Genomic DNA, 27,066 nt, shown 5'->3' on the forward strand with positions numbered 1-27,066 from the left:
GTCAGAAGAGGACCTCAGGTCACTCAAGCTCTTCATGCTCAGAGAAGGGGAGTAAGAATGACCTGCTGACTGAGTTTGGGTGCTCTTGCTTTCACAAATATCTGTGTAAATCCCATGCCCTCAGAGACATGCTACCCAAGGTGGGTCCCACCTCCTGACTAGTGAAGGTTAAATCCAGAACAAGACAAAAAAGGGCTCATGAGAACAAGCAGAAAGCTCACAAAGAATCTCTCTGAAGAGCTTGGAAACCCCATCCTGGATGCATCAGGTACAACATCACAGCCAGATGAGCTTAAGTCACTCCTATCTATGCTTTTGCTGTCTCTAAGCTATTCTAGGCAAAGAGAGCCCTTAATTACTAAACTAACTCAGTTAGCATCCATGTAGCATCAGACAACTGCAGGACTTCAACCCCCCCCCCCCACATTTGCAAAGAAGACAGCATGAAGGTGCACACAGTACCAGCATGGCTTCAGAAAGGACAATTTTCAGGTGATTTTCAATTTACAGAAGAGACTGTGGCTGGATGCAAACCTCAACAGTACCAAAAAAAAAAAAAAAAAAAAAAAAGAAAAAAGGCCACCTGGTTTCCAGATCTTCTGTAACTAGGAGTCTTCACCTTCCACAACACTCCTCAGGACTCAGGTAAACCCTTTGCTGCTTTCATTTCTACTGAGCAAGTCATTATGCATGTAGAACACATTGTGTTTAGTTCAGGAACTACAACCTGTGCTCTCTTGGTGCCTAGGGCATGGACTCAGCTTTGGGGACACTGCTGACCCTTCCTTGAGCCCAGGTGAGCTGCTTTCCTTTTCTTTCCCTCCTTTTCCAGCTGCAGAATGAGGACAATAAAGCTGATCTCCCTTGTAAGAGGACAGGGGATGAAAAGCACTGTCTGAAGAGACAGACATTATTAACATTCATGCCAACCCCTGACTCCAGAAACGTTAGATTAAGGCAGAAAGAGCATCAATACTTATTTTCTGTCTTATAAAAGGCCCTGCACCTCTGAGCTGACCCACATTTTATTACCATGCTGCAGGTGTAAGCAAAAAATCCCCTACCCTTCATCCATTACCGGGGTTAGTTTTCAAGAGAATCCCATCAGGGTTTTTCAATTCAGCATCTGATTTGATTGCCAGAGCTCTGCTAATTGTTTTCAATGAGATTAGGAGAAGACTATTAGGCTGATAGGATGTTCATCAGCATTGCATTACCCAGTTCCACAGGAAAGGAGGCACATTTCTAACACATTTCTAACGCCATGCAGATGCAGACAGGATTAAACAAGCTTCCTCCTACCTTGATTATCACTATTATTATTTGTAGTGAATGGTGGTTAGGTACCCAGTGGAGAGCAGCTCTTGTTCTCTTGGATGTTAATCCCTGCTGAGGGTCCCCTCACAGAGCTCCCATCTCAGGCAAAACTCTGATGTGACTAATTAGGGAGAAAGCTCCGTCCTCCAGACAGTCCCTGCCAAGCCCCTGGGAAGGTGATGAGGGCAGAGCTGCTCAGTCCCACCCCAGCCACCCTTCCAACACTACCCAGAGCTGTGGGGTCAGTCCCATCCCTCTGCAAAGCCACCCAGGTGCTAGAACACCCCAAAGAGGACCTGTCCCTGCTGCACAAGGCAACGTCAGCCACACTTCTTGAAGTGGTGACTGCCAAGTGGTACCTGGTTGTAGGTGGCACAACTAGATGCTGAGGAGAGCACCTCTGCTCTGCTTTTAGAGCTCACCCAGGCAGCAGCACCACCACCACACAGACAAATGAAAGCTGACTTCCACCCTGCTGCTGCCAGTCCTTCACATGTCCCCTGGGTCTTCCTCCTTCACTTGTCCCATCCCAAACAGATTATGGGTCCAAGCTGGTTAATAAGCAGAGGCCAGAAAGGGGTGATCTAACTCTGTTTGCTACTGAGGGCCACCCACAACAATGGTTCTTTTGATTTCTAGGTTCCTTTCTGGTTTTCATCCCTCCAGACACAAAGGTGGAAGAGTATCAGTGATGTATGAGAAATCAATTGGTTGATGAAAGCTCTCCTTCCCCTTCTGCAGCCCTGAAACCACAGAGAAATAAAACAAATGCTGGTTGCTACCAAACACAGCAGGCAAAGGATTGCCTGATAACCCCAAATTGATTTTTTCTGGGTGGGGGACAGGGAAAAGGGGGCACTTGAAAGGGTGGAAGGTTGCTGATGTGACCAAGGCACCTTCCCAGCCACTTGCAGCCACCTATAGGCACAAGCTCTGGCACAGAAGCCCTAATTCAGTGCTAGCTCAACACCCAATGCCACAAGAAGAAAGCAATGGGGCTGTTTGCACCCTCCACTGCATCTCTCCCAACACTTTGCAAAAATGACTGAGGACTTTGGGGTGCTAACCCTTCCCCTGCCTTTAACATGCACATGGTACCAGCAGCTCTCTGCAGTCAGTGCCAGCACAGCTATAAGCAATCCTAGGGAGAAGAGATAGGTGAAAGCAAACTTCACAGCCAGTTTCTCAGGCTCTGAGAAGAGCAACTGCTCCTGGGAGCTGGCTGCTGACATCACTGCTTTGCTGCCCACCCCAAGACCTGACCCCCTCTCCCCTGCACGCCACCTGCCCTGGCCATAGATGCCAATGTGGCAGCTGCCTGTGCTCTGATCCTGCCACTTGGGGCTTTGCCTACAAGGGTCCCCAGTTGCCTGCTATGGGCATGGTATTGCAGCCCTAAAGCAGATTTGCACCTGAGGGCACAGTCCTGCCACCCTCAGGCATCCATCACCCCCAAGCAATGAGGGGCACAGCTGCCTGTGGCCAGTTGGGCTGGGAGGTCCCCACGGTGGGAGGATTGGGTCCATCATGGGGCTGGGAGTGTGGCACTGGGGGTTACCCCTGCTGCACACCTTTATCCCACAGTACCTGCCTGGCAGCTGCCCTCCCATGCCTTGGTAAATCCACAGCTCAGGCAGTGCCACTGCCATGGGCAGGCTTGGGGTGCGTGGGTGATGGTGGGCAGCGACTGACAGACGTCACCAGTCCCCTGCCACCTGTGTTTGCTCCAGCTCCAGCACCTCACATCCTGAGCACTGCAGTTTCCAAGACTGTAGCTTTGATGAATGGGCACCAGGGATTCATCCTTAACTGAAGAGGGATGAAGTCAGCTCAGTTCAGCACTGCACTGAGATTTCAGCATAAAAAAGCCTGAGCAATTTAGGAAGCTGAGCTCAGTGGCTTCTCCCTGCCCCAGGGAGTTCAGAGCAGGCAGAGGGGGCACGGCCCTGATGCTGCCTGCATTCAAGGAGCTGGTGAATGCCTGGGAAAAGACAGAGCTGTGAATTCCCGTTCTGAGGGGCATAACCAGAAGCAATGAAGCAAAATGAACAAAACAAAAACCAGGCTGCCGGTGCGGGGGGGAACTGGCTGCGGGCAGCTCCCACTACCGACGCCAGCAGAGGGCGTCCGCAGCATGCAGCTCCGGCTGCATCCCAAACCCATCCCACTGCCACCTCATCGGCTCAGCCTGCCCTGCTGCCTGTGTACAGCGCAGAAACAAAATAAAACAATAATAAATCCCACGAAAAGAACGTTTACACGCTACAATATCCTGGAAACTTCCCAGGGAGATGAGGCCCAGAAGAGTGCCTGTGTCCGAGGCTGTACTGGGATGTTCCGATGCTGCACCTTGGGCTGTGCAGGATGCAGCCTGGCCCTGTTTTAACTCCAGTCCCACAAGCTAGCTGTGCTCCAGGGTAAAAACAAGAAACCTGAGCAACCTGCATGCCTATAAAATTTTGTTTGCCACACACTGTCTTCTCCATCAGTGCCAGTGCCTATCCTAAGATCATCCTTTCCTACAGCTCTGCCTAACCATTTATTCCAGCCTCACAACCATTTGGGTCTTTCCTCAGTTTTTTTAAATGCATGACATAATAGAATTTGGTTTTGTTTTCTTTTTTTTAGAGTCTTCAATCAATGTGTGAAAGGTAAGTGTGTAAAACTTTATGTCTCTACTGGCAGAATTTCATGGCAGTTTCCAACAGGCTATTTTGAATCTCAAGTGCTGGATGTAAATACTTTGAGTTGCTCTAATGCTACAGCCTTCTGTTGGCTTGTACAACCTCCTGTAATAAAATACAGCCTTTCCTTGAACAAAAGCCAAGAGCTTGGAAGGGATGAGAGAATAAAAAGCAGAAATGAGTTTGTCAGAAGATGGATTTTTTTTGATGTCATACATATAAAACCATCTCAGACCTATACCCCTTTTTATAGCAATCTTTGCTGAGGCATCACAGTTTCCAAAGGGGTGGAGGCAGAGGGTATCCCAGGGCTGTGTTCATGAGATTTCCTTTCCATGCTTTGCTCCCTCCTGGGCTATGGACATTGTGCCAGCATGTCGAGAGTCATGGTTGTATCTTCAGAGCTGGGCTCAACCTCACTGCCTGGCTCACCTGGGACATAGCTTGGGTTTGTCTAGCTCAGCTTTGCTCAGAGGAGCTGCTGAGGTCAGGGCTGTGCAGAAGTCATGCTCACTGCACTGGCTCCGGCAGCTCATAGGACACAGGGCAGGACTGACTGTTTCATCCAAAGGGAATTTTTGTCTCTGAAATACCAAATTTGTTCCTCTTGTCCATCAAGACAGGGCTGACTGACTTGGGGACAGGCTGAGCTTTCACAACATGGCTCACTTCACCACAAGAAGCCATCCATGAGCCCACAATTGTTCCTTACTGAAGCTGAATTATGTTTATCTATTCTGAAAAGAAGGTCTCAGAAGGCTGTGCTGGAACACAGACCAAATCCCTGGCCACAGTTTCAGCACGTTTCAACAGCAAGAGCCAAGCTGAGATTAGTTACTGCAGTGGGAGGTGGACTTGCTCTAGGGACTATGTCAGGATCAAAGAGAAGCTTATTGTTAATGAGATCTCTCCATAGCATCCACTTCTGTTTTCAGGAAAGCACAAGTACCTCATGGTGCTTGCCTTTCTTGGAGGAAAAATCAGTGCAGGACATGGTCTTTGGGGGAGGAAAAATGCATCCCAAAAAGCACAAGCCTTGATGGGACAGAGACCAGCTTGTCTGCCAACCCTGACCTGCAGTGTGACTGCAAGATCTCTGGATGTGGGACCTGAACTTCTTTCTATGTGTCATAGATTCAGAGTGACTCAGAAGTGTCATTCTTTGAGGTCAAGGGAAAAGTAATCCTCTGTAGCAAGGAGTAGGAAAAAAAAAAGTGACTCCATTACTCAGAAAATGTTTCCAACCCTTGGACTGAGACGGGTCAAGAGAAGAAGCCTCTTCTGTGCCAAGCCAGTTCTGTGGCAGCTGCTTGAAACTGTGAAAAAGCACCAAGTCCAATGAGCCCAAGAGAACTGTTGCAAGAACCACTGCAAGGCAGCAAAAAGCTCCCAGATAATCCACCAGCAAGATCCACACCATTCCCAGCTGGTGGTTGAGTGGCTTCAAGAAGTCAAGGCTGGGACCATCGAAAGAGAGTTTAAACAAATAGCCTGTGAGGTTCTGGGAGCACAAAGGGGCACATCTGAACACAGCACCTGGAAAACTCACCCCAGGTCTGGGATCACCCTTTGACTGTGGGATGTCAGTAGGGGAGGATGAATTCCTACCTCCAGGACAAGTTCCTTTTGCTCCACTTGGTGACAGCCTGCAGGAATCGCTTCCTGCGGGTCTCGGCAGTGGCGAGGTCGGGCAGAGAGCAGCGAGGGGTCTTCATTAGCTCCAGTGTGGCTTCATCTGGGGGCAGCAAAAAATTCATGGAAATCATGGGAATGGTGGGTAAAGAAATCCCTGGAGAGGAACAGGGCAGGAAATTGCTGAGGTTGGGCAGCAAAATGAAAGGCAGTGCCTGGGAGCCATTAGGTCCTGGCCCCAGAGGCATTGGGCCCCTCCATGCAGCTGCACCCACAAACAGCAGCAGTTCCTGCTGACAGCCCATGTCTGCAAAGCACCCAGCAGCTGGGGCTGCCAGGAGGTGAGGGGGCAGAGCCCAAACCCAGGGGCTTAGGTGCTAGCTCTGCTCTTAACATCCATGGCCAGTTTTCTGGATTTCAGGAGAAAGCATAGCAGGTTACCTCTTATGAGACACTTCACAGATCCCAAAAAACTTGTGTGGAAAACCACCTGTGGCCAACCTTGGGTATATTTTAAAGCATAGTTTTTTATTATTCTCTTCTGCTGCATTTCCCATTACTCTCCTGGCAAAGCAGAGAGATGTTTGCATGTAAATAATCTATATCTATTCAGCTAGGAGCTCATTTGGAAAATCCTCGAGTTCCTACGTACTTATTTTTAAGGCTGATTGAAAACTTAAAGCTCCCATTTTTATCTGCTGAAAGATGGAAATTTGCTCATCCACCTGTTTTCCATGCTGCTGTTACCTCTTCACTTAAACACTCTGGTTTCAGTTTGTAAACCCATGTCCAAGAACTGCCCAGGGCAGCTCCCCAGGTGTGTTTCAAACACCTCCTCCAAAAATGAAAATGCAGATGCATTTGGAAGGTTGAAAGGTGATCCTTGCTCCTGAGCCTCCTGCAGCTTGTGGGAAGGTGGAAGAGAAATAATTGCAGGTGCTCAAATCAGAGTGGAGAAAGAAAGTCCAAGCAATGGCATGCAGCTAGCTCCAGGAGATTAGGAAGGGCTGCCATGGGCATTGGGATGGTTGGAAGGATGGATACCAACCTGCTAATTAGCAGCTCCTCCTCAATTCTGTCCTGAGCAGCAGAAGCAAGCTGGCCATGCAGCAGGAGGTTGTGGCTGTGCATCAGGGAGGGGAGGAGAGCAAGACAGGCACCCTCTGAGGGCTAGGATAATGCTGCCTTTCTCCTTCTCTCAATGAGGACACTGAGAGGAATGACCCAAGCCATGCCAGGGAATCTTGTGTCACTTCAGATGTGACTGCCACACCAGGCAGAAGCCTCCCACTGCCCTGTCCCACTGGTCACCAGAGCTGTCAGGGAGAGTGACAGGCTCTCAGCTGTCCAGGGGCAACAAGGGGGTGTCTGGTGAGAGCCAAGGAGACCCTCATCATCCCCACAGGCACCTCATGGCTCTCCGTGTCATGGGCAGGAGTGAGCAGCACTGGGGTGATGGGACACCACCTTCCTCCCTCCCTTCCCTGTGCTGTGCCCTGCTGGTGAAGAAACCAGACTATCTACACACACCAATTAGGAGGCTTAATCAGGACTTTTGATCAGCTCAGTGTGAGGCTGCAGTTAAGGCTGTGAACAGGACAACCTCTCAAGCTTCAGTTTCTCTGCTTTTTTCTTTTATTTTCTTTTTTTTTTTTTAGTCTTTTTTATTTTTCTGAACACACCAAGAGTTATTTTAAGCACAGCAGGAACCCCAAGGGTGTGAGGGTCTGGTGAAATAATTGCTTGCCTCAGGTTCTTGAAAGCACAAGGCAACAAAGCACCTGAGCCATGTAATTACTCTTACAGCTGCAAACTGGGCCGTATGTTACCCCCACATGAGCTTTTCCTGGAGATGCTGCTATTCCACAACTCAGCACCACAGCCCTGCAAGGAGCTGTCCCTGAGTCACTCTGCACTGAGAGAATCCAACAGAGAGCCACAAGGATGCTTAGGGGCCTTGAGCATCTCCCCTACGAAGAGAGACTGAGAGCCCTGGGGCTGCTTGGTCTGGGGAAGAGAAGACTGAGAGGGGATCTGATCAATGTCTATAAATATGTGAGGGGTGGGTGTCAAGTGGAAGGGGCCAGGCTCTTTTTGATGTTTCACGATGATAAGACAAGGAACAATGGGTTCAAACTAGAACATAGATTTCACCTCAACATGAGGAGAAACTTCTTTCCAGTGAGGGTGACAGAGCACTGGAACAGGCTGCCCAGGGGGATTGTGGAGTCTCCTTCTCTGGAGACTTTCCAAAGCCACCTGGATGCATTCTTGTGCAGACTACCCTAAGTGATCCTGCTTTGGCAGGGGGTTGGACCTGGTGGTCTCTTGAGGTCCCTTCCAGCCTCTGATATACTGTCACACTGTGTGCTACTGTGAAGAGGGGAGGGATCATGGGACCAGGAGCCACTGACCTAGGACCCCGGTTGCCTGGAGCCCCCCGAATCGCTGCATGGCAGTGATGGCCTTGGTGAGCTCCTCCTGCGTCTGCAGCTGTCCCGTGACAGGATCCGGAGGGGGCAGGTACCCAAATTTTGTCAGCCAGTCCTGTGGAACAAGGAGAAGCAGAGGGATGAGAAAAGGGAGAAAAGGAAGGAAATACCTGTGCAGGGAGGGACGTTCTGAAGCTCCCACCTGTTCCCCTTGGAAATCTCCTTCCCATTGATGTGTTTATACCCCACTCCCCCCTCAGCCCACGTGGTCCCTGCTCATGAATGGATCAGTGAACAGCACTTCAGTAGTGGGATCCATCATCTTCAAGCCTTCCAAGGGTGGCAGCAATGTCCCCACCCAGCTACTGACCATCTTTGACAGCGGTGGCAGCACAGATCCAACCCACTGGTTACACAGGCACCTTAGATTCTCCCTGTGGACACTGGCAGCTCCTACTGGAAACCTGTGACAGGGCTGAGCACAGTGAGGGGAGGAAAACTGCCCCTCACAAGGGCCAGGCAATGTCACTCCCCTCCGGACCCCACTTCCAGTGGGAGCTCTATGTCTGTTGTCTCTCTGACCTCCAGCCAAGGCTGGGTTTGCCCATCTTTGTCTGGTGCAGGGAACACCTCTGTGACCAGATCCTGTGCAAGTCCTCCCATGTCCTCATGCTGGCACAAGGGCTGTGCCTGCTCTCTGGATCCCTTCAGCTGATCTGTCACAACACCATCATCCTGCTGTGACATTAATGGACCTGCTGCAACCTCCTGCTGCTTCCCAGTCCCTGCACTCTTGGGATGGCCAAGCTTTGGGAATGTAGCCCATTAAGGATGCAAACCTTGGTAGAGGTTCCCCTCACCCATTGCAGACAAGCTAGGATATGGGGATGAAGACACAAAACTAAAGCCTCTGAGGAAAAACACCATGGATACATTCCATGCCAAGCTCAGAGGCCACCACATTCAGTGAAACCTTGGCTTGGTACCTTCCCACCAGTTCCCAGCAAACTCTTGGTTTCCAGGAACCAAAATGCCACCCCAGCAAAACCTGGTGGGTTCCCAGTGCTGCCTTTCCACCATGGCAGGGAAAGATATGGGGACAGGGAGTACAGGAAAACTCTGCAATAGTCTTCTCCTAAAATTTGGCCAAAATAAGTGCTGGCCAAATAATTGAAGGCCCCCATCGCTTAAAAAAAAATAATAAAACAAACTAAAAAGACAACAAAATAGATTTAAACCAAAAAACACCGTAAGAAAATCCCATTGATGACAGCAACAAGTTTCTTAAATGTGGATTTTGTTGTTCAAGAGGATGACTCACAGCAGAACTGTGCTCACCCCAGCAGCACCAGGAGTGCCAGGATTGGCTGCTGGTGAAACTGAAACCTGTCACTCACAGCCCCTGGACAGGGCTGCCTGATCTGCTTAAGAGAAATAAATGTTTTTTTCTCTCTGTGCCCTCCTCTCCAACATTTCCATGTGCCTTGGTTTAACCATCTCCTTGCCTTAAAGCACTTAAGTCAGGTGTGGGTACCTCCACCACCAGAAAGCAGTGGGGACCTGGGAAGCACCCATGTGTCCCTCTTTGACAAAGCCTAAGCAAGCACAGCTCCTACCATGAGAGCCTCACTAAACCCAAGACCACTATTTGATAGCAATTTGTCTCCCAAAGAACAATACATTTTTATGAAGATCTTTCTCTTCTTCTATTTTTTTTTCCCTTCAGCCTAAAACTGGTGAAAAAAATACGACAAATCTCCTCCTTACAGATGCTTTTTAAATGCCTGCTGAATTATCTTTCTAAATCCTTTCTTACCTCCCCTCTCACTCTAGCCTCCCTCAGCAGAAGGATCAGCAAAGAATGATAATGCCACATGCAGGGAATGCCATAAACACCTACCCTCTACTTTCCTCTATCTGTATCCAAGAAACATTGATCTGTTGAGCCTCTTGAAGACTTGTATTGATCTAGACTTCTACCACAGTCAATACACCACAAATTCATCGCAGTTAGATTAGTGCCAGAAGCTGGCACCTGCCCATGGCTACCACCTGAGTGTCTCACAGCTCAGTGCCACCTGCAGCAGCCACCTTGAACGCCACAGCACCCCCAGCCCTGCTCTGGCAAGCCAAACTAAACAGTTTCCCACTTATAGAGCTTCACAGCAGACCCCTCCATGCTTGGTATGGATGTCTGTTGGGGAATATGGGCTCCTGTGCCGGGTTTCCCACTGGGAATTTGCTTCCCTACTGACCCTCCCTCACAGCTGCCTTCTTTTAGCTTCTCTGGCTGCCTCTTGCTGCTTAATACCCCCCCACTAAATACCCCCTTGCTAGGAGCACGTTAGCATCATAGAAACAAAGAATCACCTGGTTCAAAAAGACCTTCAGATCATCGAGGTTAACCATAACCAAACATCTCCCTGCATGCAACTGTCCCTAAGCTCCTCTTCCAAACATCTTTTAAACACCTCCAGGGATGGTGACTCCACCACTTCCCTGGGCAGCCTGGTCCAGTGCCTGATGACTCTTTTGGTGAAGAAATTTTTGTTAATACCCAATCTAAACCTTCCCTGGTGCAGGCTGAGGCTGTTTCTTCTCATCCTATCACTTGTTACCTGGGAGAAGAGACTGGCCCCCACCTGGCTCCAATCTCCTTTCAGGGAGTTGTAGACAGCCATGAGGTCTCCCCTCAGCCTCCTCTCCTCCAGGCTGAGCTGCCCCCCCAGCTCCTTCAGCTGCTCTTCACAGGGCTTGTGTTCAAGACTCCTCACCAGGCTCATTGCCCTTCTCTGGACACACTCCAGCACCTCAGTATCCTTCTTTTAGTGAGGGGCCAAAACTGAACCCAGTACTTGAGATGAAGCCTCACCAGTGCCGAGTACAGGGGCACAATGGCTTCCCTGGTCCTGCTGGCCACACCATTCCTGACTCAGCCCTCCTTCACCATCAGGCTGAAGGCCAGGCCAAGCGCTCTCTCCTCCTTTCCCTGCTCCTACATGTTCCTTTGCACAGCAAAAACATTTGTGACAGAAATCAGAGATCCAACTGGCCCTCAACAGCTGATGAGAAATCAGCTGTGACAGGGAGCTGGGCAGCTGGCCCATCCATTGCCATGCATGAAGAGGTCTGATTTGGTTTCTTCCCCAGCCATGGAGACAGTGTCTTTTATTCTCTAATGACAGTGGAGCTGATGCTACACCACAGGTATACAGAACTCAGCTTTGCTCAGGTCCTCCTGGAGATGGAGGTGGCTGCAAAAGGCTGGGGAAAGCAAAGGCAGGGTGAGGTCCAGCAAAGGTCTTGCTGCTCTGGCTGCAGCCAGGGCCACATCTCCTCTCTCTTTCTTAACCAACAGAAAAAGCACAAACACAGCTGGACACTCCAGAGCAACTGGAAGGGCTCCCTAGAGAAAAGATGGAAGAAATGGGCAGACACCACAAGCCCTTCACCTGATCCACCTTGCAAGCACTGCCTTTCCTGCACATGATTTTTCAGGTAGACCACCAGGTTTATCAGGCCTTACTCAGGGTCTCCATAATTTTATAGACATCTGTGATATTGCTCATGTTCATCTCTCCTCCAGTGTCAACGTTCTGGCTGGTTCCCTCTCTCCTGGTAAACAAAGCTGATCCATAATACTGAAATTTCACATTCCACCTTTGCTGTGGCAGAAAATTTCATTAGGGAAGATGGACTTGGAGATGAGAAAGATCATCAGGAGTTGTCTGGCTAATTATCTCTGTACTCTATGAAATATTTTCTTGTCCTGATTAGAAAAAAATCTAAACTTATAAACTTCCTTACATGAAAAATATGAAAACATTCTCCACTGAGATAACTTCAACACAATTCCCTTCTTTTCCTTTTTCCCCCCCCCCTTTTTTGGCCAACTCTCATTAGCTTAAAATGTTTAAATGAAATAGTGATTTGAGCTGAATGCTAAAATTCTTTGAACATATTTCTTGCCTGAGCTGCCACGATGAAAACTTTTCCTTAAAAACGTGCTGTGCTAAATGAATTGACCTAATCCCATGAGAAGATTCAGCTTCAGCAACTCCCTGTTTTAAAAGGGGAAAAAGAAAAATTACTTCAGTAAAAAATTCAGATTGAGCCAATCTTCCTGCTCTGAGATGAGGTGGGAATGAGCATGGCTGCACTACATGACTCATGTCATGGCCTGGGGTATATACCTTGGTCTGGGGCTCATGGGATCCCAGCTCAGTTTTTGTAGGAATCATCTCATTGTGTCCCTGGCCCTCAGTTCCTCACCCATGAAATACTTGTAATGGTATTTCCTGGTAGCCCATCTATCACAGTACCACACAGTGTCACAGTCTCACAGTATATCAGAGGCTGGAAGGGACCTCAAGAGATCATCAGGTCCAACCCCCCCTGCCAGAGCAGGATCACTTAGGGTAGTCTGCACAGGAATGCATCCAAGTGGCTTTTAAAATCTCCAGAGAAGGAGACTCCACAACCCCCCTGGGGAGCCAGTTCCAGTGCTCTGTCACCCTCACTGTGAAGAAGTTTCTCCTCATATCGAGGTGAAATCTTCTATGTCCAAGTTTGAACTCATTGTTCCTTGTCTTATCACTGTGAACCACTGAAAAGAGCCTGACCCCCTCCTCCTGACACCCACCCCTCAGATATTTATAGACATTGACGAGATCCCCTCTCAGTCTTCTCTTGACTATCAGTCTTGTCTGCTCAACACTGGGACCTAGCCAATGTGCTTCACTGCCATCACCAAAAGTGGACTTCTCCAGTGCTGGGAGCTGGCAAAGATAGGGGTGGGGAGAAGCTGGAGGGTCCAAGCCCAGTCCACTGGTCCGAGCCAGGGAATATTCTGATCCAGCTCCATCACTCAGCAATATAGAATTAAAGATTTCCAGTTGGGAAAAAAAAAAAAAAGGAAGAAGAAAGAAAAAAAGGAAGAACTGCACACCAGGCAAAAACATCCAAAGACATCCACCCATCTGCACCTCCCCTCCACTGCTCCAGATAAACACAGCTGCCAGGGAGAGCCCTCAGGCTGCTCAGCACCGATGTGCCCCTTACAAAATACAGTCAGGAGGTTTACTGACAAAGCACTCTCCCTCTGTGGGACTGGAAATCCCACCCTGCCCCAACTCTGGATGGTGGGACTTGTGTCCTAGGCAGCAGGAAAAAGCAACATGCTCAACTCCTGGGATTGAGGCACCAGGAACAGAGGCTCTCTGGGTGCTCCCCACGTCCAACCCCCTGTGATCTCATCAGACCAGCCAAGACCACACATCTCAAGAAATGAGGAAAAACTGGAGAGTTTTTCCCTCCCATGTAACTCTACAATCTTTACCATGGTTGGTACCTAATAAAAGATGTCTTAAACACTTCAAAGCCCAGTTTCCCTTTGAAAGGGAACTGTGTTAATGGTGATGCAGCAGCACTGTCCCTCCATGGAGCTGCTCCACATGTATGTTTAGGGACAGATTGCTCACTCAGTTGCCTAAAAATAAGCTCATATTATTTTTCTCTTGTCTGAGTTCCCACACCACTGAGGCATAAAGGGGAAAAGTCAGCTGCTTACCTTAAAAAATGGCTAATAGAATCCAAAACTGCAGAATCTTTTTTGTCAACCCCCCCCCCCCTTCCTCCTTTAGGAGAAGGCACAAAGTTAGGAAGAATGGCAATGAAGTCCTCTCCTCTGCAAACAAGCCCTGCTTCAATTCCAGACTCTTTTTTTTCACTCCTTAACCCAGTTGAATGGAATACCAGAGAATGATGCTGCAGCTAGGGACTAGGGCTTTTGAGGACCAAGTGATGACCCAGAACAAAAGGCTGGTTCCAGCAGCAGTGAAGTCTCTGGTATCACTTTTGCAGAGCTAATTTTCAGATTAAAATGGCAATTTCATTTCTTTCATCTATCCACTTCCTTTGTATCAATACCCTTTTGTCCTAGAAGCTACTTACCTGCTTCATTTTAAAATAGATGTAGATACTGTCCCCCTTTTATGGAAGATTTATGAGCTCTGTAGGTTTGCTTTTACAAATATTAATATTATATAAGCTGATGGGCTTATTCAACTGCCACAGGCAAAAGAAAAAAAAAAGACTCACTCAGCAAGTTTTCTTCCTGATGATTTCTTTCTAAGGGTCATGGGTTGGCATTTACAAGAAGACAAACTAGTTCAGGATAACAAGGAGAGGATAAACAGGATAAACAGCAGAACAGAAATCAGGATAATCAGAAAAACTCTACCCAGCCAGTTCCATGCTTCTGCCTGCTCTTGCATTATTATAATGACCATGTTTCTAAAGCTTAGCACCAACAAAATCAGGGTTTTTTGTTTGTTTGTTTGTTTTTGTTTGTTTGTTTGTTTTTTTGCTTGATGTTGCATAAACATACAGGGGGAAAACCCAGCCTTTATCCTGCAGAGTCTGTAGCACTCCCTCTGCTCAGGGATATAGATCTGTTCTCACTTTCCCTGACGCGTGGCCAAGCGGAGAGCAGAGCAGAGCTTTACCCCAGCTCCTCTGCAAGTGCCTAGACTGGACCCTGAGCTTTGCACTAGCACCCCAGACTCCCAGACTGGCGCCATCCCCACCCCATCCACACCAGTGGAGGAACCCAAGTTTAAATTCATGCTCCTGTTGACAGGGGTGCAAGTAGCACCCACACACGCTCTGTAAGGGCTGTCAGTTGTGACACTCATGGCACCTCTCCCTGGCCCATGCCACAGCTGCTGCATTGCTCCAGATGCCTCTTTGCAGGGAGAAGAGCCCTGCACTCACAGGGACCTGCAACACACCTCCAGAGACCCTCTGAATATAGGTATAGCCAAATTTCCAGGACAGTCCAAGTCTTGAGCAAAACCATTATTTGTTTCTTTTTTTTCCACTCAAAAGGCCTCTTTCATTAACATTCCTTGAAGAGCTTTACCAAATGGCACCTTTGCTCCTAAACCAAAGTACAAGTTGTTTTTACTCATTTTAAAAGGCTCCTGTCATGGCTGAGAGCCTAAACCTTTACCCTGTCCTGAACCTGGTCCTTGGCTTTCCAGGGTGGCCCCAATGAGGTCCCTCCTGACCATGCCCAATGTCTTTAGCCACAGCAGGAGCAGAAGCTACCCCAGGGCTCATCTCCACCACTCATCTCCTGCCAGCTAACCACAGAGAAACAGGCTTTGTGTTTGTAGAGTCAGCCAGGGAGGGAAAGGATTTTGAAAGCTGCCTTTCTGCTGGAAGCCCCTTTATACCCTGAGTGCTGGGTGCAGTCGTGCTTTGCACACGCAGGGGAAGAAAATCCCAACATGCTATTCAACAAAATTAATGACCCAGATCAGTAAAATAAAGCTACAACTCAAACAGCTGGAACTAATTTCCAAATTACATTTCACTTTATCTCTGCAGCAACCACTAAACAGAGTGGAAGCCTTAAAAAAAAAAAAATTAAAAAAAAAAAAAATCATTGCCACCACAAACCAGATTAAGGGGAAATTGCTTTTGGTTGTTTTGATTTTTTTCTTCCGAGTTTCCCGAGGTTTACAGCGTTCAGGTTTTTGCAGTCGTTTTCCCTTAGATCAAAGGAGCAGCACCCATTAATTAGAGCAACCCATATGGTGCTGCAGTACTCCCAGGAATGCTCTCCTGCCATGCAACGGCCTCCGGGCCACCAAAGCCAACCACTGCCTTCCCGAGGTCGCCACACACCTCTCTAATGAGCTATCGCACACGAGTAATCAACTGATTAATTCATTAGGAGCAAGCACTGCAGCCTGGCTTACAAGCAGTGTTTTGGTTGATGCTGCTGGACCGGTTTCGTTAGCTGGCGCCGGAGGAGTCGCTCGAATCCAAGCAGCAATTTAATTGGAGCGAGCGCCGCGCACAGAATCCAGGCTAGGGCTTCATGGAATCACAGATCAGCCAGGTTGGAAGAGAACTCTCAGATCATCCCACCAATCACCCAACCCTAGCTAATCTACTAGACCATGACATTAACTGCCTCATCCAGTCTCCTCTTAAACACCTCCAGGAATGTCGACCCCACCACCTCCCTGGGCAGCCCATCCCAATGGCCAATCTCTCTTTCTGTGAAGAACTTCTTTCTAAGATCAAGCCTAAACCTCCCCCTGCGCTGCTTGAGACTGTGTCCTCTTGTCCTGTTGCTGGTTGCCTGGGAGAAGAGACCAACCCCCACCTGGCTGCAACCTCCCTTCAAGCAGTTGTAGACAGCAGTGAGGTCTTCCCTGAGTCTCCTCTTCTCCAGGCTGAACAACCCCAGCTCCCTCAGCCTCTCCTCATAGGGCTTGTGCTCCAGACCCCTCTCCAGCTTTGTTGCCCTTCTCTTCATGCAGCTGCAAATGATTTCCTTGATCAGGTTAGCAACAGTGGCACTGCAAAAGGTCACAGCCTACACATCCTGAAGACTGCAGGTCCCTTGGGTAAGGGACAAATCGTGCTGCTTGATGACATTGGACCTGGGACATCCAGGTCATTAAGGATCTAGTGGATAGATCACATCTGCTCCAGTGCAGCTTGCTCCCCAGCCAGCAACTGGATACCAGCTTGGCTGTCTTGTAGGTCTTGTTGGATGTGACCTGTAGCCTCAAACACTCAATTGCAGGGCTCTGCTCATGTTACTACTCTCCCAAGCATTGGGGGCTGATGTCCTTCACCAGGCAAGGTGGGTATGGCAGAAAGCTGTGTTGATTTGGTGGTAAACTTCACCCACTCTGCAGCAGATGTTACACAAACTGTAAGCATCTCTTCGGTTGGATGGGTACCAAAAACCTTCCTGAAACACAGAGTTAATCAAGAGATGATGCAGAATGATGCAGAAGCAGAAGGAAATTCTCTGCAGACCACAGAAACAGCCTTTTCAACCTCTTTGAACTGAAGATCAAAGAACCAATTCCCACTCATAGAAGGCAGGCAGAACAGTGCAGCCCTCAACAATGTTTCCTACAGCTGGTTTGAGTTTCTTGAGTGAGAAAAAGTGACAAAACACATAAACAAAGCACAATTTATTCTTCATTTTCAACACAACTGTGTGTTTTGTCTTGGTGCAGATTTAACACATCAGGGCTTTAGGGAGGTCTTCAGTCACTGAAGGCTTTTCAGCATATCCTACAAATTTCCACTCGAAGGCAATGAACGATGCAGAAAAAATTGTGTGCAATTGAAACTCCCCATGACCATCCACAGAAGGGAGCTTCAACAGCAATAGATTTTTAGTTTAAGTTTTGCATAGTGCTGCCTGTCATGGCAAAACATCCTTTTTCATCAGTGAGTTATTTAGGAAGGGGAGGAAGGGAGTCCTGGTGTGTAATGGTCTGGTGAACGTTGATGGGAAGTTAGGTAAATGGCTGAATTAGCATATTTTACCCTGCTGCAAACAGCGCTAAACCATGTAACTCACTGCTAAACGAAAACAAGTCTGCTCTTTTCATGCAGGCGTGGTTGGAGGCTGTTGTGGTGGGTGCAGAAGGCTCTCCCCTGGCAGCACCGTGTCCCACTGGGGGATGCCACCGGCTGGATCCTGCGCTGAACACCAAACATGGGATTGGCTCTCCCTGAACACTCCCAGCTCTGCTCACTACCAAGAAAAGTGCCTGCATTGGAAATAAAAATGCGACAAGTTTAAGTCCTCTGGTGGGCCTGGAGGCCAACCTCATCACTGGGGGGCCCTAAACAACCCCAATACTCTTGTCCATTGAGAAGCACAGTAAGTAATTACTACTGCAACATATGGCACGTAAACACCGGCAGCGGCGTTTGGGTCTGCTTTAAAATCCACTTTAGAGCATCTGTGCTGCTGGTCCCCAGGCTGTGCCCAGCGTCATCTGCATGATGGAGCATGGCTGCTGGTGAGTTAATTCATGGGCTTGCTCTAGCTCCATTTACACAGGATGAACCAGACTACAGCCTCAGCTGATGAGTCCAAGTAGGACTGACAGTGGCCAAGCTGGCTGGAGGAAAAAAGCCCAACTCCAGCATGAGAGATGGAGCAACTGGAAACCAAACCATGAGACCTGCCACCCACTGTTCTTGAAGAGGCTGCACTTGATGATCTGCATAGTTCACAGCCCACACAAAACTCCAGGCTGGTGTTTCTCCTGGGTGCTGACTCCCCTTTGTGATGGAGCCTGGCAGCTGGTGGGTGCCTAGACCAGGAAGCACATCCCCTCACACACCTCCTGCCCACTTCTGTACTCTGAGTACACCTACAGGTATGACTGGATCAAATCTAACCTCTGATCTGGTGTGAAAGGGTTAAATTAATGTTACCAGATACAGTTCTTGCAGCATTCGTAACCCCAGGAGAACTCTCCTCCCTGTGTACCCAACTACTGTCCACATGTAGCCAGGGAAGAGATTTCCCTGCTCAGCACAGTGCAGTAAATCACAGTGAGAAGTTGCCTCATCCCTGAAATCACATCCTCTCTGTATGAAGAAAAAAATCAAAGCCAAGACTTTGCAAATCCAGGGTTTTCTGGGCACAGGACATGGGAATGACCGTGCTTTCCTGGCTGATTTTGCACAAGGCTCATTGGAGTCCAAAGCTGCCGGGGGGCTGCTGTGTGCAGAGCCAGCTGGGCAGTGATCCTCAGGAAACATCTGCTGAAGATGGACAGAAGGAACAGAATGTGCCTTGACTCTCCTCTCCCCCCACTCCTCTACCTTGTCTCATCCTTACAGCAGAAGTATGGACAGAGAAGGCAGTTACTGCTCCTTGCCCAAGAGGAATCCTGAGTCAGGAGGCTCCCTGAATCCTCTCCACCAAGGGAGCTGGCTGGGAGCTCCCCAGTGGGGAGGGTCTGCAAGATGGGCTCTCTGGGGGTTAGGTTCATCTCAGCACACAGATGTTTGGACGTCTAATTACAATCTTTCAGACTCCTGAGTATCCACCATGGGGCTGCTGACATCACCCAAGCAGACTGTGCGGAGGACTTCCAAATCCTCCTGTCTTCCAGCTGGACTGGGACCAAGATGAGCAAGAAAATGATGAATTCTTTTAAAAGAGGTACAAATTGCTCTTTACCAAAGTGAGAATACACAGCAAGGCTCTCCTCTCCTAGGGTGTGACTTCAGAGGTGCTGGCTTTGTCTGATGAGCCTGCCCCTCTCATTGGGCCTGCCCAGCACGTTTGCTCGCGGGACGCAGGGAAAGTCAATGGCACATCGAGAGTGCACCAGCAGCAATCTATATTCTCCCCTGGTCTCCCTGAGATGAGCTCCTACTCTCTGTTTCAGTCATTAAACAAACCATGGCTGGCAGCTAACTGAACAGACTGCTATACATCAAAACAAATCTCGCTAACTCCATTTCTTTGGTCTTTTAATAGGACAGTGTCTTCTCCAGGATGGACGCCAGACCTGACTTTGCAGCATGACCACTGACACCAAGTTTGCCTTGCCCTGTCCACGTCCTCACTCACAGCTCTCAGCCTCCATTCCAGGCTTCAGAGTTGATCCTCCAGCATAGCTTAATTATTTCTCCATCTGAAGCAGCCAACAACATTTTATCTTGAATAATCAGCTCAGCTGCACATCTCTCCTCTGCTCACTAGCTGGGAGATCAGTGGCTTTCTTCCTTCCCCTTATAGCCTCACACTTTCCCCCAGCTAGGTAGGCTTGGTTATCAAGATAACCTCAGGACACAGACTGCCTGGTTAAATATGTTCACAGCATGGCTCAATATATCCCTTTCAAGAGACTGCAGAAATTCTCTAGTACTCTGCAAACTGGGAATTCAAACGTTGTTACCACCCTGCTCTGTGCTAGGACCGGCCCAAGGGCTGCTCACAACAGCCACAGTCCCTCAAGTTTACCTCAGCAGCTGTTAGATCAGGTCTCAACTGGATCTTCCCATTTAGTCTTAGCAATGAAAATATTGCAGTGTTAAGAAATCCATAAATCAGGAGCCATGCTGTGGTGTGAAATAGAGCATCCATTTGGGAGAGAATTAAGCCCCACTTATGTCTCCTGCCTCTGGATCTATGTGACTGCAGGAACAAAGCATTTGCTACCTGCTTAGCTTTGCTGCTTCCCCCCCAATCTCCTTGAAGCAGCACTATTACAATGAGCTTTTCTTGTTGGCAGGTTATTTCTATTAACTGTACAAGCATCTTGAACAATTATTGATGCAGTGGGCAGCTGGTGAACAGGAGAAAAAAGGAGCTTTCTGTTCACAGGCAAGGCTATTAGCTCAAAGGAAGCAATAAACCCAGAGTTCTTGGGTGACCAGTCCTCAGTGCAGACACTGGGAACCCTGCAGAAGTTCTTCAGTACACCACAGGCTGTTGAGCTGCCCACTGAACAACAACAACAAGAAAAAAAGCCCTGCATCCCTACAAAGTGTTGGGCAATTTGCAAAACATGACCAAAATTCTTTAATTATTAAAACAAACTAATTGAAATGAATAATTTAACCTGCTCTGACTAGTCCAGGGCATTTTCCTGTGGCTACCAGGATGACTCTGCTTGCAGTGAGAGCTGGTGTTAATCATGACCTGAGACCAAAGGAGTTTTGCAGAAAACAGCCAGAACAAAGCAGAAACCAAACAAACCCACAGATTATTCTCCTCACCCCTCAGAGGGATTCAAATTATTCAGCACCTGACTTTGGGAAACGAGCTGAACCATGCAAGGCAGAACTTTACCAGCCCTGTCCATGCCCCAAATGCTGATTTAAATAATAATAAATCTGCAGAGCTATGCAGACTGTTAGCTGTTCAGGCACAACAAGCTGTAATTACTGAGCACCACCTGTGTACAGACCAGACCACAGTGGCTGAGCAAACAGCAATAACTAGCACAAAAGCAAGAGCCAAGGATGAGGGTGCTGACCTCTCCCCTTACCAAGGACCTCTCCTTCCCTCCAGCCTTGCCCAGCTGACATCCCCTTCTGCTAACCACCCCTCTGGGAGGACTGGGTCTTGTAGCTGCTGCTCACACCTGTGGCTCTGCCACATGGAAGGACAGGCTGAGAGCTAAGCTTTCACACTGTTTTGTCCAACAGAAACACAGGGACAGGCTGTGATTGGTGCATGTGGCACCAGTTTTATTTGTCTTTGCTCACTCTCTCCCAGCTGCTTCCAAGGTTTTGCCCAGGGCCAGTCATGAACAGCTTCATCCCAGTCAAGTGCAAGCTGATGGGATGTTGGAAAAGCAGAGGTTATTTTCCCTTCTTTCTAGGGCAGGTGCTGCTGCTTGCAACAGAGCTCTGCTGTGGCTGGCAGGGAGAACTGCCTTTCCTGCCTTGCCATGACTGGAGATACTCAGTGCTCCCCCCTGCACCCACACACTCCCAGGGCTGTGTAGGAGTCAGCAGTCAGCACACAACTGCTCTTGCTCACATGGCAGACACAGGGGAAAAACTCAGGCATTCAGGAGACATATCCTATTTTCTCCACAGCTGCTATTAGGAGTATTTTCACACCATAGGAACCTCAGACAGGTCCAGTTTCATCAATGGGGAAACTGAGGCAGGGGTCTCAGTAAAAGGAGGTGAGTGCTGGGTCACCAGCTGCAGCACACAACCATGCTCTGCAAACAGCAGTGCAAGGAGCTTTTGGATGCTGTTCCCACACTCCTTGTCCTTGGGCTGTGAGCACCCTGCAGATGGAAGGATGAGAGGACTATCATCTAGGTCCTACCCAGGTAGTTCAGAGCAAAACAAGATCCAAACACTACATCCCACTTGCAGTCTTCTGTCCCCCGAGCACACACCATGGCGTGCCTTTGGAAACATGCCCAGAAGGTCCTACCAGCTTTGGAGTATTTCATGGAATCACAGAATTGTCAAGGTTGGAAGGGACCTCAAGGATCATCTAGTTCCAACCCCCCTGCCATGGGCAGGGACACCTCACACTAGATCAGGTTGCTCAGAGCCACATCCAGCCTGGCCTTAAAACGCTCCAGGGATGAGGCTTCCACCACCTCCTTGGGCAACCTGTTCCAGTGTCTCACCACCTTCATGGTGAAGAATTTCTTCCTAACACCCAATCTGAATTTACCCATTTCACAACAAGAGCCTGGTCAGCTGGATCCAAACCAGTCCTAGGGCGTTGAAGCCAGGTAGCTTCAGGGAGGTGCCAGGGAAAGGGACTCCTCATTCTGCACAGTGTCCGTCCAACCCAAGGCTTGGCAGGTGGGGGCCAGGCTTGACTGAGCATCACCTGTGAAGAAGTCCCTAATTAGGAGAGTCCTCGTTCCTGGCTCTGATGGGGAGCAGCAAGAAGCGCTGGAGGTGCCTGCCATGAGTGATGGTGGCGGCAGCGCGGCAATAATTCGCTCAGCAGCGATGCTTTATGCACAGGCTGCAGATAATAAATCATATTTGGGTGGCTTTTAAGGTTCCCTTGAAGAGCATGGGTACAAAGTGTTGCTGCTGTGACTCATATCCTTGTGAAAGGACAGGGGACTGGGTAGCCATGCCCTGAAGGACGCACTGTCCCCATGTACCCCCACACAGCGTCAACTAACCCCTTCAGGAAGCTGGTTCCCCACAGGCACTGGCACCTCTAGGGCATCTACTGGGCACCACAACTCTGGGTTTCTGCTTCAACTAACCCCTTCAGGAAGCTGGTTCCCCACAGGCACTGGCACCTCTAGGGCATCTACTGGGCACCACAGCTCTGGGTTTCTGCTTCAACTAACCCCTTCAGGAAGCTGGTTCCCCACAGGCACTGGCACCTCTAGGGCATCTACTGGGCACCACAGCTCTGGGTTTCTGCTTCAACTAACCCCTTCAGGAAGCTGGTTCCCCACAGGCACTGGCACCTCTAAGGGCATCTACTGGGCACCACAGCTCTGGGTTTCTGCTTCAACTAACCCCTTCAGGAAGCTGGTGCCCACAGGCACTGGCACCTCTAAGGGCATCTACTGGGCACCACAGCTCTGGGTTTCTGCTTCAACTAACCCCTTCAGGAAGCTGGTGCCCACAGGCACTGGCACCTCTAGGGCATCTACTGGGCACCACAACTCTGGGTTTCTGCTTCAACTAACCCCTTCAGGAAGCTGGTTCCCCACAGGCACTGGCACCTCTAGGGTATCTACTGGGCACCACAGCTCTGGGTTTCTGCTTCAACTAACCCCTTCAGGAAGCTGGTTCCCCACAGGCACTGGCACCTCTAGGGCATCTACTGGGCACCACAACTGTGTGTTTCTGCTGGGTGTCTCAGTGCCAGATGCCCATGGCCACAGGGTCACGCTGCTGTCGCTGTCTTCTCACCAGTCTTCAGCCCTCTAAACCCTGCCTGTTTTTTCACATGGGATTGGATGGTGGGGGGAGGGGCAGTGATGCCTGGAAGCCATCAGGCAGGGACAAACCTTCTCCCAGTGTGACAGCCATCTGCATGCCCACAGCACCTCGGATCCAATCTTGATTTTAATTACAACTGCATCTCCTCGCTCACCACGGGCCCGGCCGCACCAAGGTGGGAGGCACAAATTACAGCCAGTGCCTGGGATTTTACACATCAAAAGCCTCTCCCCTTCCCAGCACGGCTGGCAACAGACACATTTATGTACAAAGATCATCTCTCTCCCACTGGGCAGCAAATGATGAAATAAAAAGATTACAAAACTAACATATTCAAATAAGCTCTAATGGGAAAATATCCCAAATCTGCTGTGGCCTCTCTACGGTGCTGATACAGCTTGACACAGCTGGAAGCAGCCTTCTCAAGACCCTTCTAGGCACAAAGAGCCAGACTGCATGTACCTGTTAGGTCTATTTGCAGCACAGACAGACACTGAGATTTAAAGGATTTCAAATTCCCAGCCTCCTACCCCATGCTGAGGCACAGGTAAAAGGATGCCCTCTCACTACTCCAGTCACTGCTGGGCTCCCTAACCCTGAGCCACACTCCCCTGCCCTCAAGGCTTGGTTTACCTCTTGCACTGTAACCCCTATAGGCTAAGCAATAAAGGCAGAGGGACGTTTACACCTTGTTGAATCTTTGCTCAAAGCATGTTTCTGCTCTGAGGGCTGTGGGTGCTGGTGGTGATAGAATCACCAAATTATTCCAGTTGGAAAGACTTCTAAGATCATCAAGTCCAGCCATCAAACTAAGACCACCATGGCCATTGGCAGGACAAAGCTGATGGCTCCCATTGTGAGCAGTCACTGCTCTGTGCTCCTGAGGTTTATGTAGAAATTCATCCCCTGGCCCCTTCCCAACAGCTGGTCCAGCAGGAATGACACAGCCTAACTTTTGATATCAACCACACTCATTAAATGGAGAGGTCTCCCTACATAAGCAGAATATGAAACGCAGAGAAACTCCTGGAACAGCCCTTCCTACAGAGCAGAGCAGAAATCCATCTGGTAAATTGGATCCATTTAATCACACTGAGTTTGTTTTGCCCTTTTTTTTTTTTTTTCTTCCCCCCCCCCCCCGCCCCGGGCCCATATATTCTGACTCCTTCAGCTTCCCGACACCAGCTCTGTCAACACATTTGATTGAAAATGTCCAAGTGACCATCTGTATCACGTCACCAGCAGAATTGCTCTCCTTGCCACACCAGGATGGCCCTTCATCAGGAGCAGAGACATGCCCCAGCATGCTGAGTGGGCTGCCCTTCTCTTTGGCCACATCTACCAACTACCATTTGTTAACTGTACACAAGCCAACCTTCCAGTCCTGCTGTCTCCCTATGCCAAATACCACAAGACGGATCTCCTGCTGAACCCTGTGCAGAAAGGTAATCCACATCATCCTGCAACCACAGAGCCTATAGGTACTGCTGGATCACAAGGTGTTAGGGGTTGGAAGGGACCTCTGGAGGTCATCGAGTCCAACCCCCCTGCCAGAGCAGGACCATAAAATCTAGCATGGGTTGCACAGGAACACACCCAGGTGGATCTTGAAAGTCTCCAGAGAAGGAGACTTCACAACCTCTCTGGGAAGCCTCTTCCAGTGCTCTGTGACCCTCCCAGTGAAGAAGTTCCTCCTCATGTTGAGGTGGAATCTCTTGTGCTGTAGTTTATATCCATTACCCCTTGTCCTATCACAGGGTGCAACTGAGCAGAGCCTGTCCCCTCCTTCTTGACACCCAGCCCTCAGATATTTATAAACGTTGATTAAATCCCCTCTCAGCCTTCTCTTCTCCAGACTAAAAAGCCCCAGGGCTCTCAGCCTCTCCTCACAGGGCAGTGCTCCAGTCCCTTAATCATCCTAGTAGCCCTCCATTGGACTCTCTTGAGTTGATTCCTGGGGAGCCCCAAAACTGGATGCAATGTTCCAGGTGAGGTCTCACCAGGGCAGAGCAGAGGGGGAGGAGAACCTCACTAGATATGCTGGGCACACTCCTCTTTAAAGCACCCCAGGATCCCATTGGCCTTCTTGGCCACGAGGGCACACTGCTGACCCATGGAAAACTTGTTATCCACCAGGACTGCCAGGTCCTTCTCCACAGGGCTGCTCTCTAGCAGCTCACCTCCCAGCCTGTACTGGCGCAGTTTATTATTCCTTCCCAGATGAAAGACTCTGCACTTATCCCTGTTGAACCTCATTAGGTTGGACTACACAAAGTACCCACGATTTGCCCACACATCCAATCCCAAAGCTCACAAAGCAATATACCAGGAGGAGCCAAACATCTTCCCATGCACTGCCACAGCTGCAGCACCCTGGGGCTCAAGGACTCGGCGTGGAGATGCTACAACAGACACTGTTATGGAGAAAAGCCAACAAACGCTGCCAGAGTGGTTGATGAAGATAGGACATGCATGTCCTTGGGGACACTAAGGCAAAGCACCATCTTCAGCTGACTGCATTGCTGAGGGGTTTGCCTTGGCCACCCAAGAGCTTGTTCAGAAAGGCAGGTGATGTGTTTCCCTTTCATAGAGAGCAGCTGAATCCTTGTTCCTCCGTATCAACGTTCCTGATTTGCTCGGGAATGGAAGGATGCTGCTGTGCTCAAACAGCAGTGAGCACAGGAGACCCATAAAAATTCCAGTAAATAAGTGTTATTTCCTCTTTAACACAGGGAAGGAGACAGTCTGACCTTTCCAGACACTTGCAGCTTTCTACAGCTCCAGCCTTGCCTTTTAGAAGATGTTCTGAGGTACATCTAGCCCAAAGAATGCAAAGGTAGCACAGAGAGCTTTCAAACAGCTTTAAGCAGGTTAGATGCTGACACCTCTCTAGCTGCAGCAATAAATTAGCTTGGGTTTGTTCAGTTGGTTGTTGGGGGGTTTCTTCCTCTTTTTTTTTTTTTTTTCCTACATCCCACAGCCACCATTGTAGACACACCATCCTTTCTTTTCTTCCACAGCAAGGACACAGACATCTCAGAGCTAGCAGATCTGCTGCTCCCATGCAGCTAACCCACTTTGGCAGGCAGCTGTCCCTGAGCAAATCCACAGCAGCAGCCATGGAGGCAGGACACAGCCTTCAAAGGGATGACACTTTCAAAGCACAATTAGACCAGTTTCAGAAATCAAGCCATTAAACTGAGTTAATCTTGGTCTTGGTCAAATAACCAAAGAAATCAAATGTAAACCCCCAAGTTAATGTGAATTTAAGCTTTCACATCGATTGCCCACCACTTATTTATGTCATTGCTTAATCTAGCAGCACCAAAATTAACATCCTGTTAGCAAATAATAATCATCAGTGCCTTTCAGTGAGCAAAACATCTCTGGCTCCAAAGCTGCTGTCCTGCAAGGGTGCACAGAGGCCACACACAGCCAGGCAGAGCCATTCTTTCCCCCAAGAGATTTGTCCATGTCAGCAAGAGAAATAACAAAAGGAAAATAGGGAGGAGAAGGAGGAGGTGTGGATGGAGGGTCACACTGTAGGGAGCAAACTGTATCCCCCTGCATGGCAGGCAGATGCCCCAGCCACTGAACCTCAGTGCCTCCCAGCAATTATTCAGAGCAGCACTTTACACTCTGCGCATCATTGTCAAGCCTTTTTTTTTTTTTTTTAATTTTCTGGTTAAAGCCTCAGGTTAAAAATTAAAAGGTTTTCCTGAAAAATCTCTTTTTTTTGTTTGTTGTTTTTGGTT

The 27,066-nt window shown here is 49.1% G+C and overlaps 1 protein-coding gene across 1 annotated transcript in view; it reads right to left on the reverse strand.

The window, feature by feature from the left end:
- Nucleotides 1-27,066, reverse strand: part of MMP17 (matrix metallopeptidase 17) — a 71,722-nt gene that overhangs the window by 19,182 nt on the left and 25,474 nt on the right. The window contains exons 2-3 of the mRNA XM_054392954.1: nucleotides 8,048-8,180; nucleotides 5,610-5,736 (exon numbers count right to left, since the gene is read on the reverse strand). Coding sequence (XP_054248929.1) covers nucleotides 5,610-5,736; nucleotides 8,048-8,180 — 260 coding nt within the window. The remainder of the gene's footprint in view (nucleotides 1-5,609; nucleotides 5,737-8,047; nucleotides 8,181-27,066) is intronic.

This window comes from Indicator indicator, chromosome 26 (assembly GCF_027791375.1).
Source record: "Indicator indicator isolate 239-I01 chromosome 26, UM_Iind_1.1, whole genome shotgun sequence".
In the NCBI taxonomy this organism is placed as follows: domain Eukaryota; kingdom Metazoa; phylum Chordata; class Aves; order Piciformes; family Indicatoridae; genus Indicator; species Indicator indicator.